The sequence below is a fragment of the Salmo salar genome, chromosome 16 (assembly GCF_965601325.2).
Source record: "Salmo salar chromosome 16, fSalSal1, whole genome shotgun sequence".
Lineage (NCBI taxonomy): Eukaryota > Metazoa > Chordata > Actinopteri > Salmoniformes > Salmonidae > Salmo > Salmo salar.
Window position 1 is genome coordinate 66,474,473 of NC_138306.1, and position 14,138 is coordinate 66,488,610.

Below are 14,138 nucleotides of genomic sequence, written 5' to 3' on the forward strand. Positions count from 1 at the left end.
AACCAGATGCCTCCAGGTTTCAGGGATACAACTCATTCAACCATTCAACTTCCTCTTCCACTGAAAACCGGATGTGGGAACTCCACTCAGGTGTTTTCTTTTATGCCTGCTATGTTAGGTTACTCCCAGGCTAGGGGGCACAGTAAACAGATCTGTGTGTCCACCATAAATAATGTGTGTGTGTGTGTGTGTGTGTGTGTGTGTGTGTGTGTGTGTGTGTGTGTGTGTGTGTGTGTGTGTGTGTGTGTGTGTGTGTGTGTGTGTGTGTGTGTGTGTGTGTGTGAGGAGGGGTAGTATGAGGGCTTTGGGCATGGATCATTGTTATCTGAGACCAATCCATCCTCATCCCTTTGTCTACTGTATGTACAGTAGCTAGCAGTGGCAATATTTGCACAAACCTAAAGCCTAACATCAGCTTATCAAGCCTGTTGGCAGAAAAAAAAATGGTTGCTTGTTTGAATTCTAGCCTGCCTTTGATCAAAAGACCATTGAAAGGCATAAACAACTTATATTTCATACCAAAATAAACTGATATATGCTAGCTCCGACTGATAAGAGGTTTACATAAGCAAGCATTGTGAAAAAGACACCTCACTTTCCCAGACAGATCCAATTTCTCCACAGATCCAAATTCAAACAACTGTTGCCTGTTTGTGACTGTTGCAATGCGGGGTATAGTTACATTACCAAGCACTTCTGTCTAAAACTTGAAAAGGGTGACTGGAGAGGAAGTGGGAGGCATGTTGAGTCAACACTTTTTGTCACAACAGCAACCCTGCCTGCTTTGAGGAGAATCTCTCAGGATATTGTCGTCTCGGTTTGTGTCTCAGTCTCGGAGTTGCACTGAATGAGGTGATGTAGCTGTGTTTTTGTGCATTGTAAGTCACAACACACGTATTCTCCCAACAAGTAGACCTACTCCTAAGGCGATAAGGAAAACTTCTTACCACATGTGACTGAATAACCTGAGTACAGTAACATATCAGCCCCCCCCATCTTACAGTACATCACAGCCCATTGCCTCTGACGGAATGGAAAAACCATGTCAACATCTGCTGCTGCTGATGGAAAATAGGAAATAAACACAGGAGCACTACACATTTCCAGAGAAAGTGGAATTTCCTATTTCTTTAGCTTTTTGTTAAGGTTTCTGTATTGAACCATACATTTGAATAGCTTCTATAGCCTAAGAGGTACAACGTGCATGACGAGCGGTTTCCAAACACACATACACACACACATCAGAGAGCGAGAGAGACAGAGAGACAAACAGACACACAAACGTACTGTCATGAGTTCCTTCTGGAAGGTCTTTCTCTCCTTGATGTCCATGTTAGTGCAGTCTTCCTTGAGCTTCTCCAGAACCGATGCAACCTTCTCAGGCTCGTTGTCCAGTTCAGTCCGACAGAAACAAGACAAAGGTAAGTTCCCATATCCCAGTGCATCTGCAAAGGCCTTCCAGTTCCCTATATTTTCCATGAGTACCGTCCTCACAGAGGCGTAGATGTATGTGAGAAATTTGCAAGGCTTCAGAATCTGCTCCACTAGCATGGTCGTCGTGAGGTCCGGACCACAGAAATAAATAGGCTTGACTTTCCCCAAAACCAGAACGTTTTTCGCGTGAACAAGACCGGTCTTTCCCTGATAATATCCAATATACCACTCTTTGGTCCACAGTTGTCCTCGTAGTTTGATTTTCTCCTCGCTCAGCAAGGCGATCACATCTCCCTTCTTGTATTCCAACAGGTATGTGCTCTTGTTTTGCCTGATCACAGATTTGAGCAACTTGCCAAACTTCAGGTTAGTGATGCAGCGCTCCTGAAACTGTGGATATTTGGCAGTGATGGCCAGAGGTGACAGAAGAATCTTACCCACCACCTCTTTCTTCTTCAGGAACCTCCTGTGGCCGGTGTTCCGCACTCCACTCTTCGGAGGCGGTTGCGGTGTTTGGACACAGAACTGAGCCAGGATACAGTCCAGGCCGTCTTTGACCTGGACCTGCAAGGTGAAGTCTGATATGTCCTCAGGGTTGTTGGATGTGATCATGTAAATGAGTCGGCTAACCTTCCCCAGTTTGACCTGGAAGGCCCGAATAATCCTGGCTTGCTCATTAGCCTTAATCATATAGTTAGACATGTTGGAGTATAGGCCAACCTTAAGGTCCTGGGGCCGTTCCAGGACAAACTGATGCTTCCCCCACAGCGTGAGCGCCACTGGAGGGGCAGAGTGGGCCTGCTTCCCCACCTCACTCACCAGTAGAGTATTAGGTGCACAGTCATGCCCAAATAGGGCCACGACCGTCTTGAACGTAGGATGGATGTGCTTGGGCCCATAGACACCCAGGGTGACTTTCTTCAACACATTGTCCCATACAGTTGTATTAAGGTTGACGTGCTGGGCCTGCACCACTACCACCACGTACATACACGGCTCCAAGTTATCCAACTGGACTTGTATTGTGTCCTTGTATAGGTAAGCATGTGGGATGATTATATAGGGTCCCTCCTTGCAGTCACTCTGGACGCAGAGCACCTCAGCTACCTGACCACTGTCTTTCTTCACCGTCACGGACACGGTCATCTCCAGAGTGATGAAGGACTTAGTCTCCATGTTGGACAGTTTGATTTCCACCACTGGGCTGACTGTGGAGCAGTGGTCATTGTTCAGCTCCAGTGGAGGGTCCAGTAGGGCCTTCATGGAGATCTGCTGGGTCTCTCCAGGAACCACGTGTCCCTCAGGGACATGGACGCTGATCTGGGTGTCTGGGAGCTGAACAGCCCCTCCACGACTGTCTAGTTTACAGACAATGTTGGTCTCCACCGGCTGAGTCTGTCCCCAACCAGGGCTCTGCCCCAGAGAGTCCAGGTCATGGCAAGATCTGGCCAGCTTCCGATGGTTTAGCCACGCAGTCCTGAAGTCCTCCCTGCTCTGAAACTGCTCTGGCGAGGGAGCCTTGAGGCCGGTAAAGAACCCGGAAGAAGGCAAGGGGGGGTTGGATTGCGTCTGTAGGATGGACAACTCAGATAAACTGTACGATCGCTTGCTCCTGAAGAATGGGTTATCCCTTCTCAGTGTCTGTAAAACCTGTAAGTCCTGGTTGGGGCTGGTGGCTGTCATCATGTCAAATATGTTGCAGCTACTGAAGCCATTGATCATGGTGGTGCTGGAGGTAGAGTTAGGTGCCGAAGGGGAGACTGGGGAGGCCAGGGAGTCAAAGACGGACAGGTCCGTGGACCTTCCCCTCTCATTACAGTTCTGGTCCAGAGAACCATGTAGATGAGCACTGTTGATGAAGGGGTTGGTGGAGGAGGTATGGAGGGAGAAGGGGTTGCTGTTAAAATAAGGCGAATAAGGAGTGGTATTAACGGACACCCCTGTCCACTCCCCTAGGAGATCCAGCTCCTTAGCCCCTTCCTCTGTACACTCCCCTAGATTGTCTATCATGCCACTATCGCTGAGCGATGAGTTCCTACAGTTGATGGGCTGGACGTATGCTGAGGGGATGTAGCCCATCTCTGTGTTGTTGTGGGCATACCACCACTCTCCACCCGACGTGTCCATCACATAAAGCCGGTCACCTTTGGAAAACTTTAACGTGGTAAAGCTAGATGGGCAGTAATCCTTGATGGCGACTACTTCACGAGCAGTTACAAAGGAAGCTGAATTGTCCAGTCGTAAGGCACTAGAAGAAGGCACTGCATGAAAAGAAAAGAAAGATCAGAAATTCACATAAACATCCTCAATTCATCCTCAATTTGCATTCAAATCAATATATCTTTAAATGGCTGAATAACTGTCTGGTACATTAGTCAGTATTGAATCCTCACCTTTGACATCTGTGAGGCTAGCCTCAGAGAGCCCTTCATTGAGATCAATGAGCGTGCCCTCCGATTTGCAGCGAGGGAGAACATGGTTAGTGTTGGTCACTCTGATGATCCGGTGGGCCGCCATTTTGGTGCGAATTGCCCGAGTTGCAGTCGCACTACTACTCTTCCATTTCTCCAATTATGATACTCAGTCTTTGGCAGCTCTCCATTGTATCTACACTAAAGGAAACAAAAATGAGAACATCTTCATTAGCTGTGATTGAGCCATTCCTGTAAGAGCCATAAATGATTAAATCATCACAATTTACAACATGGTTTGATTCAGTAGGAAGTGGAGACAGTCTTGGCTAGGGACAAAAATGAATAGATTCCAGCAGATGCCAAATAATATCCTGTGAAGAGAATAAACATTTTGAGCAGTGCACCCTGCCATGGGACAGTTTAACATCTTATGACACTCATATCCCACTGGGCACACACTGGTTGAGTCGTCAACATTATTTCAAAGGCCATTCAATGAAATTACATTGAACTAATGTGGAATAGATGTTGAATTGACGTCTGTGGCCAGTCAGTCTTCTGCTATTTGCACCTTTCCAATTACTTTACAGTCATAGGTGTCCTCAATATGCTTGCATTTGCTGTTGTGTGTTCTGTATCTCAGTGCGCAGTTAACCTGTTTGGGCTAGGGGGCAGTATTGAGAATTTTGGAAAAAATATGTGCCCATTTTTAACTGCCTCCTACACCAACTCAGAAGCTAGAATATGCATATTATTGTTCAGGTTTGGATAGAAAACACCCTAAAGTTTCTAAAACTGTTTGAATGGTGTCTGTGAGTATAACAGAACTCCTATGGCAGGCAAAAACCTGACAAGGTTTCATGCAGGAAGTGGCCTGTTTGACAAGGAGTCGTGCGTCTTGCATCTGTTTATTGAAGAGTAAGGATCTTAGCTGTAACGTGACAATTCCCAGGGCTCCAATAGGCTCTCAGGACCCGGGAAAATCATGAAGGTTGACGAGGCAGCCTCAGGCTGAAACAGATTATCACCTTATCCAAGTGTCCCATTAGGTGACAATGGAATGAGGCGCGTGCGCGATTAGCCCCCGTGAAGTATTTTAATTCGGCTGTTTAGTTTATTGCAGATTCCCGGTCGGAATATTATCGCTTTTCTACGAGATAAATGGCATAAAAATTGGTTTTAAACAGCGGTTGACATGCTTCGAAGTACGGTAATGGAATATTTAGACATTTTTTGTCACGCCATGCGCCATGCGCACGACCGTGGATTACCATTCGTATAGTGTCTAGAACGCACGAACAAAACGACGCTATTTGGATATAACTATGGATTATTTGGGACCAAACCTACATTTGTTATTGAAGTAGAAGTCCTGGGCGTGCATTCTGACGAAGAACAGGAAAGGTAAGAACATTTTTCTTATAGGAAATGTTATTATGGTGAAGGCTAATCTTGCCGGGTGTCTAAATAGCTAGCCGTGATGGCTGGGCTATGTACTTAGAATATTGCAAAATGTGCTTCATCCGAAAAGCTATTTTAAAATCGGACATATCGAGTGCATAGAGGAGTAATGTATCTATAATTCTTAAAATAATTGTTATGCTTTTTGTGAACGTTTATCGTGAGTAATTTAGCAAACTGTTAGTAAATTCCCCGGAAGTTTGCGGGGGGTATGCTTTTTCTGAACGTCACATGCTAATGTAAAAAGCTGTTTTTTTATATAAATATGAACTTGATTGAACAGACATGCATGTATTGTATAACATAATGTCCTAGGTGTGTCATCTGATGAAGATCATAAAAGGTTAGTGCTGCATTTAGCTGTGGTTTGGGTTTTGGTGACATTATATGCTAGCTTGAAAAATGGGTGTCTGATTATTTCTGGCTGGGCACTCTCCTGACATCATCTAATGTTTTGCTTTCGTTGTAAAGCCTTTTTGAAATCGGACAGTGTGGTTAGATAAACGAGAGTCTTGTCTTTAAATAGCTGTAAAATAGTCATATGTTTGAGAAATTGAAGTAATAGTATTTCAAACGATTCAAAAATCGCGCCACTGGATTAGACTGGCTGTTACGTAGGTGGGACGAATTCGTCCCGCCTAGCCCATAGAGGTTAACCTGTTAGGGCTAGGGGGCAGCATTGACACGGCTGGATAAAAAACATACCCGATTTAATCTGGTTACCACTCCTACTCAGTAACTAGAATATGCATATACTTATTACATATGGATAGAAAACACCCTAAATTTTCTAAAACTGTTTGAATGGTGTCTGTGAGTATAACAGAACTCAAATGGCAGGTCAAAACCTGAGAGATTCCTTTACAGGAAGTGGCCTGTCTGACCATTTCTGGAACTTCTTTGCCATCTCTATCATTTACTAAGGATCTCTGCTCTAACGTGACACTTCCCACGTCGTCCATAGGCGCTCAGAGCCCGGGAAAAAAACAGAATGTCGTCATTCCAGCCCCAGGCTGAAACACATTATCGCCTTTCTCAAGTGGCCCATCAAGAGACACTAGCTTATGCGCGTGACCCCGACCGCCCCCGCCTTTGGGATTTTTTCCTCTGTTTGCCGAAAAGGAGATTCCCTGTCGGAATATTATCGCTTTTCTACGAGAAAAATGACGTAAAAATTGATTTTAAACAGCGGTTGACATGCTTCGACGTACGGCAATGGAATACTTTGAATTTTATTGTCAGGAATTGCGCCAAGCGCGTGACACTTCTTTACTATTTCGGATAGTGTCTGGAACGCACGAACAAAACGCCGCTATTCGGATATAACGATGGATTATTTTGGACCAAACCAACATTTGTTATTGAAGTAGCTGTCCTGGGTGTGCATTCTGACGAAGACAACAAAAGGTAATGACATTTTTATAATAGTAAATATGATTATGGTGAGTGCTAAACTTGCCGGGTGTCTAAATAGCGAGCCCGTGATGCCTGGGCTATGTACTTAGAATATTGCAAAATGTGCTTTCACCAAAAAGCTATTTTAAAATCGGACATATCGCGTGCATAGAGGAGGTCTGTATCTATAATTCTTAAAATAATTGTTATGCTTTTTGTGAACGTTTATCGTGAGTAATTTAGTAAAATGTTAGCGAATTCCCCGGAAGTTTGCGGGGGGTATGCTAGTTCTGAACGTCACATGCTAATGTAAAAAGCTGGTTTTTGATATAAATATGAACTTGATTGAACAAAACATGCATGTATTGTATAACATAATGTCCTAGGGTTGTCATCTGATGAAGATCATCAAAGGTGAGTGCTGCATTTAGCTGTCTTCTGGGTTTTGGTGACATTATATGCTGGCTTGAAAAATGGGTGTCTGATTATTTCTGGCTTGGTACTCTGCTGACATAATCTAATGTTTTGCTTTCGTTGTAAAGCCTTTTTGAAATCGGACAGTGTGGTTAGATTAACGAGAGTCTTATCTTTAAATGGCTGTAAAATAGTCATATGTTTGAGAAATTGAAGTAATAGGATTTTTAAGATTTTGAAAATCGCGCCACAGGCTGCAAGTGGCTGTTACGTAGGTGGGACGAATTCGTCCCGCCTAGCCTAGAGAGGTTAAAGATGATAATTGCATATTTTCCATCTCATTCTGTTGCTCAGGGAGGGACACTGAATCACATGGGGGATAGATATACAGGAAATCATGGGACATTCCCTTCTTAAACCCTCTCAGATGTACAATGTTCAGTAAAAATGTAAGCGCAGACTAGATAGGTCAGATTGGTTTCTTCCTTGACATAGCTATTGTCTTGACAATAATTTGGACATGACTTAGTGTAATTTGACTTTATATCACATGTAACATTTCAAATGTATGCAATGTGTATAGAGCAAGCAAATATCGCACAGCTGAGTACCATGTCACACAGCTTCCCCTATTTACAACAAACTAGCTCAAAGACCACTCTCATAATCCATAATTCAAAACACACTGTCAGTTGAGCTCAGGAGGAGAGTACTTTTATATGAGTGAGACCATATTCTTGATTCCAGCATTTTCTCTCGCACAGGAAGCAGGAGGGGTTAGCGAGCTACACTACACCTCAATGCAGTGACCCATACAGCCCTGGCCTAAAAGCTAAAAGGTTTTGTTCAGAGACACTAAAGTCCCCAGAGATGTCAGGGAGAGATTTCACGCCCACTCTCAGTCCTTGATGAAAATATGTGGCTCAATGTATCCTGTTTGTTTCTCCTTCCCCTTGCCAGGGAGCTAGCTAGGCTCGGGGGACAGTGACAGTCCATGGATGTGAGGATCAATAAAGCTCGACTGGCAAAAAGACTGTCATCCCCTTTGATGCAACACCCGGGTCAGATTGCTAGTCGATGTTCTGCACCAAGATAAATAGCAGACGCTGGCGGTGAGATCCTTTCTGAGATGAATCCACAGATAGCACAGCAAGACATCATGAATTGGAACCAGAAGCCACTTCTCACTTGTCACTGAGTCTCTGAAGATGCTTTCCATAGTTCACGGGAAAGTTTTACATCTTTATTTCAATCTTATTCCAATGTTCGTAAGATCGAGATCTCTCTAGATGCTTTCAATCTTCAATTCAGTTCATGTCTGTGCAGCATTATCCAAACTTTTCCCATCAAGCTAATTACGTTGTCAAAAGTAAGGCTGTTAATCACGATACAAAATGTAATAAAATATCAGAATTATTTATGAGACACACCGAGTTTTCGTGTCAATACGTTCTGAAAGGCCTGAAAGGCCTCATTTCCGTCAATACATTCTGAAAGTCCTCATCTAATCTAGCCGACAAAGTGGAAGGGGGTATATTGTTTCAGCAAACTGTTCCTTAAACACACTCGCGAGGGAGCAGAGACTGTAACACAATTAAATCCACAGCAATTTTCTCTAATCCCCGATCGACTTGCTACTTTAATTACCTTTTCCAAGTATGTTCTCAAAGATTCTCTTTCCCCCATTTTTATAGCAATATCATTAAGCATATGCCTACAGCTTTGGCTCCTAGAAACATCTGTGGTCGTTATAGGAATGAGATGCCTGTCAAAAAGACACTGCAGTCTATGTAAAAACAACCAGGCCTTCTCAATAACAGTTACAGTACACACAATTTCAAACGATGTGTAACAACTGTTTATAACTCATCTAGAAACTAACATTAACAGTTTCTAAACTATTTATAACCTCTTTTAGCATTTTCTAAGTATACCTTCACCTTAATGTAAAGTGTTACCTGATTTTCTTACACTATGTTGACTGATTCATGCCAATGTCATTATTCTGTCCTGCTTCACTGACAAGCTAATTACTTTGTCAAAAGTAAGGCTGTTAATCACTATACAAAAAGTTATAAAATATCAGAATTATTTATGAGACTCTTAGACGATGTGAATGATGAGTCTGAAGGTTCCTTTAATTTGAGACCACAGAAAGCTAATTGTTGAAGTAAATCAGAATTGGGTTTAGTTCCTAACCCGAAGGATGAGAGTATACTGCAGTTAAACAGTAAGGACTTATACTTCATTCACCATAGACCTTAGTCAGCATAGACCTACTGTTCTAATGTTAAAACCAACAGTACTATGTTATTGATATCCACCCCGAGACTTTGGTGTAGAGAAGTTCGCTGCACAAGAAGACATGGGTATGGTAGTCAACCGCTAAATCATTTGCATTCATTAGCATTAGTTCATTAATTAATTGGTGTTGAAGCATCCATGATCTCCCTGGAAACAACCAATAAAAGAACTATAGGAGTCTGATATTGAAGTCATGCCTTAGGCGAGGGAAGGATAAATGAGCTCTTAAAGAAAGCAGCCTTCCAGGAAGCTCAAACACTGATTATTACATTTATTTCCAACACAGTGACACAACATCATAATTAACTAAAGTTGTTTCTCAGCTAATGGAACTATCTGACACTAATGGGCTTCAGACTGTTTCACTTGGTGTGTGCGTGTGTGTGTATGAGAGAGAGAGAGTGAGCAAGAATGAGAGAGAGAGTGAGCAAGAATGAGAGAGAGAGAGAGAGAGAGAGAGCAAGAGAGAGAGAATGAGCAAGAGAGAGAGAGAATGAGCATAAGAGAGAGAGAGAGCAAGAGAGAGAATGAGCAAGAGAGCGAGCAAGAGAGAGAGAGAATGAGCAAGAGAGCGAGAGAGTGAGCAAGAAAGAGTGAGCAAGAGAGCGAGAGCAAGAGAGCGAGAATGAGCAAGAGAGAGCAAGAGAGCGAATAAGCAAGAGAGCGAGAGCAAGAGAGCGAGAGAATGAGCAAGAGTGAGTGAGAGAGAATGAGCACGAGAGCGATTGCAAGAGAGCGAGCAAGAGAGAGAGAATGAGCAAGAGCGAGAGAATGAGCAAGAGAGCGAGAACAAGAGAGTGAATGAGCGAGAGCAAGAGAGCAAGAGAATGAGCAAGAAAGAGAGGGAGAGAATGAGCAAGAGAGCAAGAGAGGGAGAGAATGAGCAAGAGAGCAAGCGAGAGAGAGAGAATGAGCAAGAGAGTGAGCGCAAGAGAGCGAGCAAGAGAGAGAGAATGAGCAAGAAAGCGAGCAAGAGAGAGAGAGAGAGAGCAAGAGAACGAGCAAGAGAGTGAGAGAACGAGCAAGAGAGCGAGAGCAAGAGAGAGAGAATGAGCAAGAGTAAGAGAGCGAGAATGAGCAAGAGCAAGAAAGTGAGCGAGAGAGTGAGCAAGAGAGAGAATGAGAGAATGAGCAAGAGCGAGAGAGAGAGAGAGAGAGAGAATGAGCAAGAGCAAGAAAGTGAGAGAATGAGGAAGAGAGCGAGAGAATGAGCAAGAAAGAGAGAGAGAGAATGAGCAAGAGAGCGAGAGCAAGAGAGCGAGCAAGAGAGAGCGAGAGAATGAGAAAGAGAGCGATAGCAAGAGAGCTAGCAAGAGAGAGAGAATGAACAAATGAGCGTGAGCATGAGCGCGAGCAAGAGAGAGAGAATGAGCAAGAGAGCGAGAGCAAGAGAGAGAGAATGAGCAAAAGAGCCAGAGCAAGAGAGTGAGCAAGAGAGCGAGAGCAAGAAAGCCAGAGCAAGAGAGCGAGAGAGCAAGCAAGAGAGCGAGAGAACAACCAAGAGAGCGAGCAAGAGAGCAAGCAAGAGAGCGAGAGAACGAGCAAGCGTGAGAGCAAGAGAGAGCGAGAGAAAGAGCAAAAGAGCGAGAGAATGAGCAAGAGAGAGAGCAAGCGTGAGCGAGAGAATGAGCAAGAGAGAGCGAGCAAGAGAGTGAGAGAACAAGCAAGAGAGAGAGCAAGAGAGCGAGAGAACGAGCAAGAGAGAGCAAGAGAGAGTGAAAGAACGAGCAAGAGAGCGAGAGAGCGAGAGAGAGCGAGAGAACAACCAAGAGAGCGAGCAAGAGAGCAAGCAAGAGAGCGAGAGAATGAGCAAGCGTGAGAGCAAGAGAGAGCGAGAGAAAGAGCAAAAAGAGCAAGAGAATGAGCAAGAGAGAGAGCAAGCGTGAGCGAGAGAATGAGCAAGAGAGCAAGCAAGAGAGAGAGAATGAGCAAGAGAGCGAGAACGAGCAAGAGAGAGAGCAAGAGAGAGAGAATGAGCAAGAGAGCGAGCAAGAGAACGAGCAAGAGAGAGAGAGCGAGAGAACGAACGAGAGAACAAGCAAGAGAGAGCAAGAGAGCGAGAATGAGCAAGAAAGAGAGAGAGAGAATGAGAGCAAGAGATCGAGCAAGAGAGAGAGTGAATGAGCAAAAGATCGAGAGCAAGAGAGAGAGAATGACCAAGAGAGCAAGGGCGAGAGAACGAGCAAGAGAGCGAGAGAATGAGCAAGAGAATGAGAGAGAGAGAGAGAGAGAAAGAGATCGAGCAAGAGAGAGAGTGAATGAGCAAAAGAGCGAGAGCAAGAGCAAGAAAGTGAGAGAATGAGGAAGAGAGCGAGAGTGAGAGAGAGAATGAGCAAGAGAGTGAGAGAGAGAGAAAGAGCATGCACGAGAGAGAGAGAGAATGAGCAAGAAAGCCAGAGAATGAGGAAGAGAGCAAGAGTGAGAGAATGAGTAAGAAAGAGAGAGAGAATGAGCAAGAGAGCGAGAGCATGAGAGAGAGCAAGAGAGAACAAGCAAGAGACAGAGCAAGAGATCGAGAGAACGAGCAAGAGAGAGCAAGAGAGAGTGAGCAAGAGAGAGTGAGAGAATGAGCAAGAGAGAGCGAGAGAATGAGCGAGAGAACAAGCAAGAGAGCGAGCAAGAGAGCGAGAGAACGAGCAAGCGTGAGAGCAAGAGAGAGCGAGAAAAGAGCAATAGAGCGAGAGAAAGAGCAAAAGAGCGAGAGAAAGAGCAAAAGAGCGAGAGAATGAGCAAGAGGGAGAGCAAGAGTGAGTGAGAGAACGAGCAAGAGAGAGAGCAAGCGTGAGCAAGAGTGAGCAAGAGAATGAGTGAGAGAATGAGCGAGAGAGTGAGAGAGAGCAAGAGAGAGAGCGAGAGTGCGCAAGAGAGCGAGAGAGAATGAGCAAGAGTGCGAGCAAGAGAGAGAGAATGAGCAAGAGAGCGAGAGCAAGAGAGCGAACAAGAGAGAGAGAGAATAAGCAAGAGAGAGAGCAAGAGTGAGCGAGAGAATGAGCGAGAGAATGAGCAAGAGAGAGAGAGAGAATGAGCAAGAGAACGAGCAAGAGAGAGAGAGAGAGAGAATGAGCAAGAGAGCGGGAGAGAATGAGCAAGAGAGAGAGAATGAGCAAGAGAGCGAGAGAACGAGCAAGAGAGCGAGAGAACGAGCAAGAGAGAGCAAGAGAGCGAGAGAGAGAGAGCAAGAGAGCGAGAGAATGAGCAAGAGCAAGAGAGTGAGAGAATGAGCAAGAAAGAGAGAGAATGAGCAAGAGAGTGCGAGCAAGAGAGCGAGCAAGAGAGCGAGAATGAGCAAGAGAGCAAGAGCAAGAAAGCGAGAGAATGAGCAAGAGAGCGAGAGTGAGAGAGCGAGCGAGAGAGAGAGAGAATGAGCAGGAGAGCGAGAGCAAGAGAGCGAGCAAGAGGGAAAGAGAATGAGCAAGAGAGCGAGTGCAAGAGCAAGAGAGAGAGAGAATGAGCAAGTGAGCGTGAGCATGAGAGCGAGCAAGAGAGAGAGAGAATGAGCAAGAGAGCGATAGCAAGAGAGCGAACAAGAGAGAGAGAGAATGAGCAAGAGAGTGAGAGCAAGAGAGCAAGAAAAAGCATTCAAGAGAACGAGCAAGAAAGCGAGAGAACAAGCAAGAGAGCAAGAGAACGAGCAAGAGAGCAAGCCAGAACGATCAAGAGACAGCAAGAGAATGAGCAAGAGAACGAGCAAGAGAAAGTGAGAGAGCGAGCAAGAGAGCGAGCAAGAGAGAGAGCAAGAGAGAGAGCAAGAGAGAACAAGCAAGAGACAGAGCAAGAGATCGAGAGAACGAGCAAGAGAGAGCGAGAGAATGAGCAAGAGAGAGCGAGAGAATGAGCGAGAGAAAAAGCAAGAGAGCGAGCAAGAGTGCGAGAGAGCGAGCAAGAGTGCGAGAGAACGAGCAAGCATGAGATCAAGAGAGAACGAGAGAAAGAGCAAAAGAGTGAGAGAAAGAGCAAAAGAGCGTGAGAAAGAGCAAAAGAGCGAGAGAATGAGCAAGAGGGAGAGCAAGAGGAGTGGGCGAGCGGGAGAGCAGCGTGAGCAAGAGTGAGCAAGAGAGAGTGGAGCGAGCGAGAGAGTGGGGAGCGGGGAGCGAGAGTGCGCGGAGCGAGAGAGAATGGCGAGGCGAGCAGAGAGAGAGAATGGCGGGCGGAGCGAGAGCGCAGGAGAGAGAGAATGGCGGGTAGCGGGAGCGAGAGTGGCGAGAGCGAGCGAGAGAGAGAGAGCGCAGAGCGAGCGGGGGAGAGAGAGCGAGCAGAGAGCGAGAGAGAATGGCGAGCAGAGAGAGCGAGAGCGAGCGGAAGCAGAGAGAGCGGGCAGAGCGAGCAAGAGAGCGAGAGAATGGCGGGGCGGGCGGGGGGGCGGAGCGAGAGAGAGCAGAGCAGAGAGGAGAGATGAGCAAGAGAGCGAGAATGAGCAAGAGAGCAAGAGAGCGAGAAAAAGAGAGCGAGAGAGCAAGCATGAGAGCGAGAGAATGAGCAAGAGAGCGAGAGAACGAGCAAGAGAACGAGCAAGCGAACGAGAGAACGAGCAAGAGAGAACGAGCAAGAGAGAATGAGCAAGAGAGAGCGAGCAAGAGAGTGAGAGAACAAGCAAGAGAGAGCAAGAGAGCGAGAGAGCGAGAGAGAGCGAGAGAACAACCAAGAGAGCGAGCAAGAGAGCAAGCAAGAGAGCGAGAGAACGAGCAAGCGTGAGAGCAAGAGAGAGCGAGAGAAAGA

At 45.6% G+C, this 14,138-nt stretch overlaps 1 protein-coding gene across 1 annotated transcript in view; it reads right to left on the reverse strand.

The window, feature by feature from the left end:
* The window catches only part of LOC106574293 (SH3 domain-binding protein 4-A), a 35,593-nt gene that overhangs the window by 7,550 nt on the left and 13,905 nt on the right, over positions 1 to 14,138 (reverse strand). The window contains exons 2-3 of the mRNA XM_014150090.2: positions 3,828 to 4,046; positions 1,288 to 3,695 (exon numbers count right to left, since the gene is read on the reverse strand). Coding sequence (XP_014005565.1) covers positions 1,288 to 3,695; positions 3,828 to 3,951 — 2,532 coding nt within the window. The 5' untranslated portion in view covers positions 3,952 to 4,046. The remainder of the gene's footprint in view (positions 1 to 1,287; positions 3,696 to 3,827; positions 4,047 to 14,138) is intronic.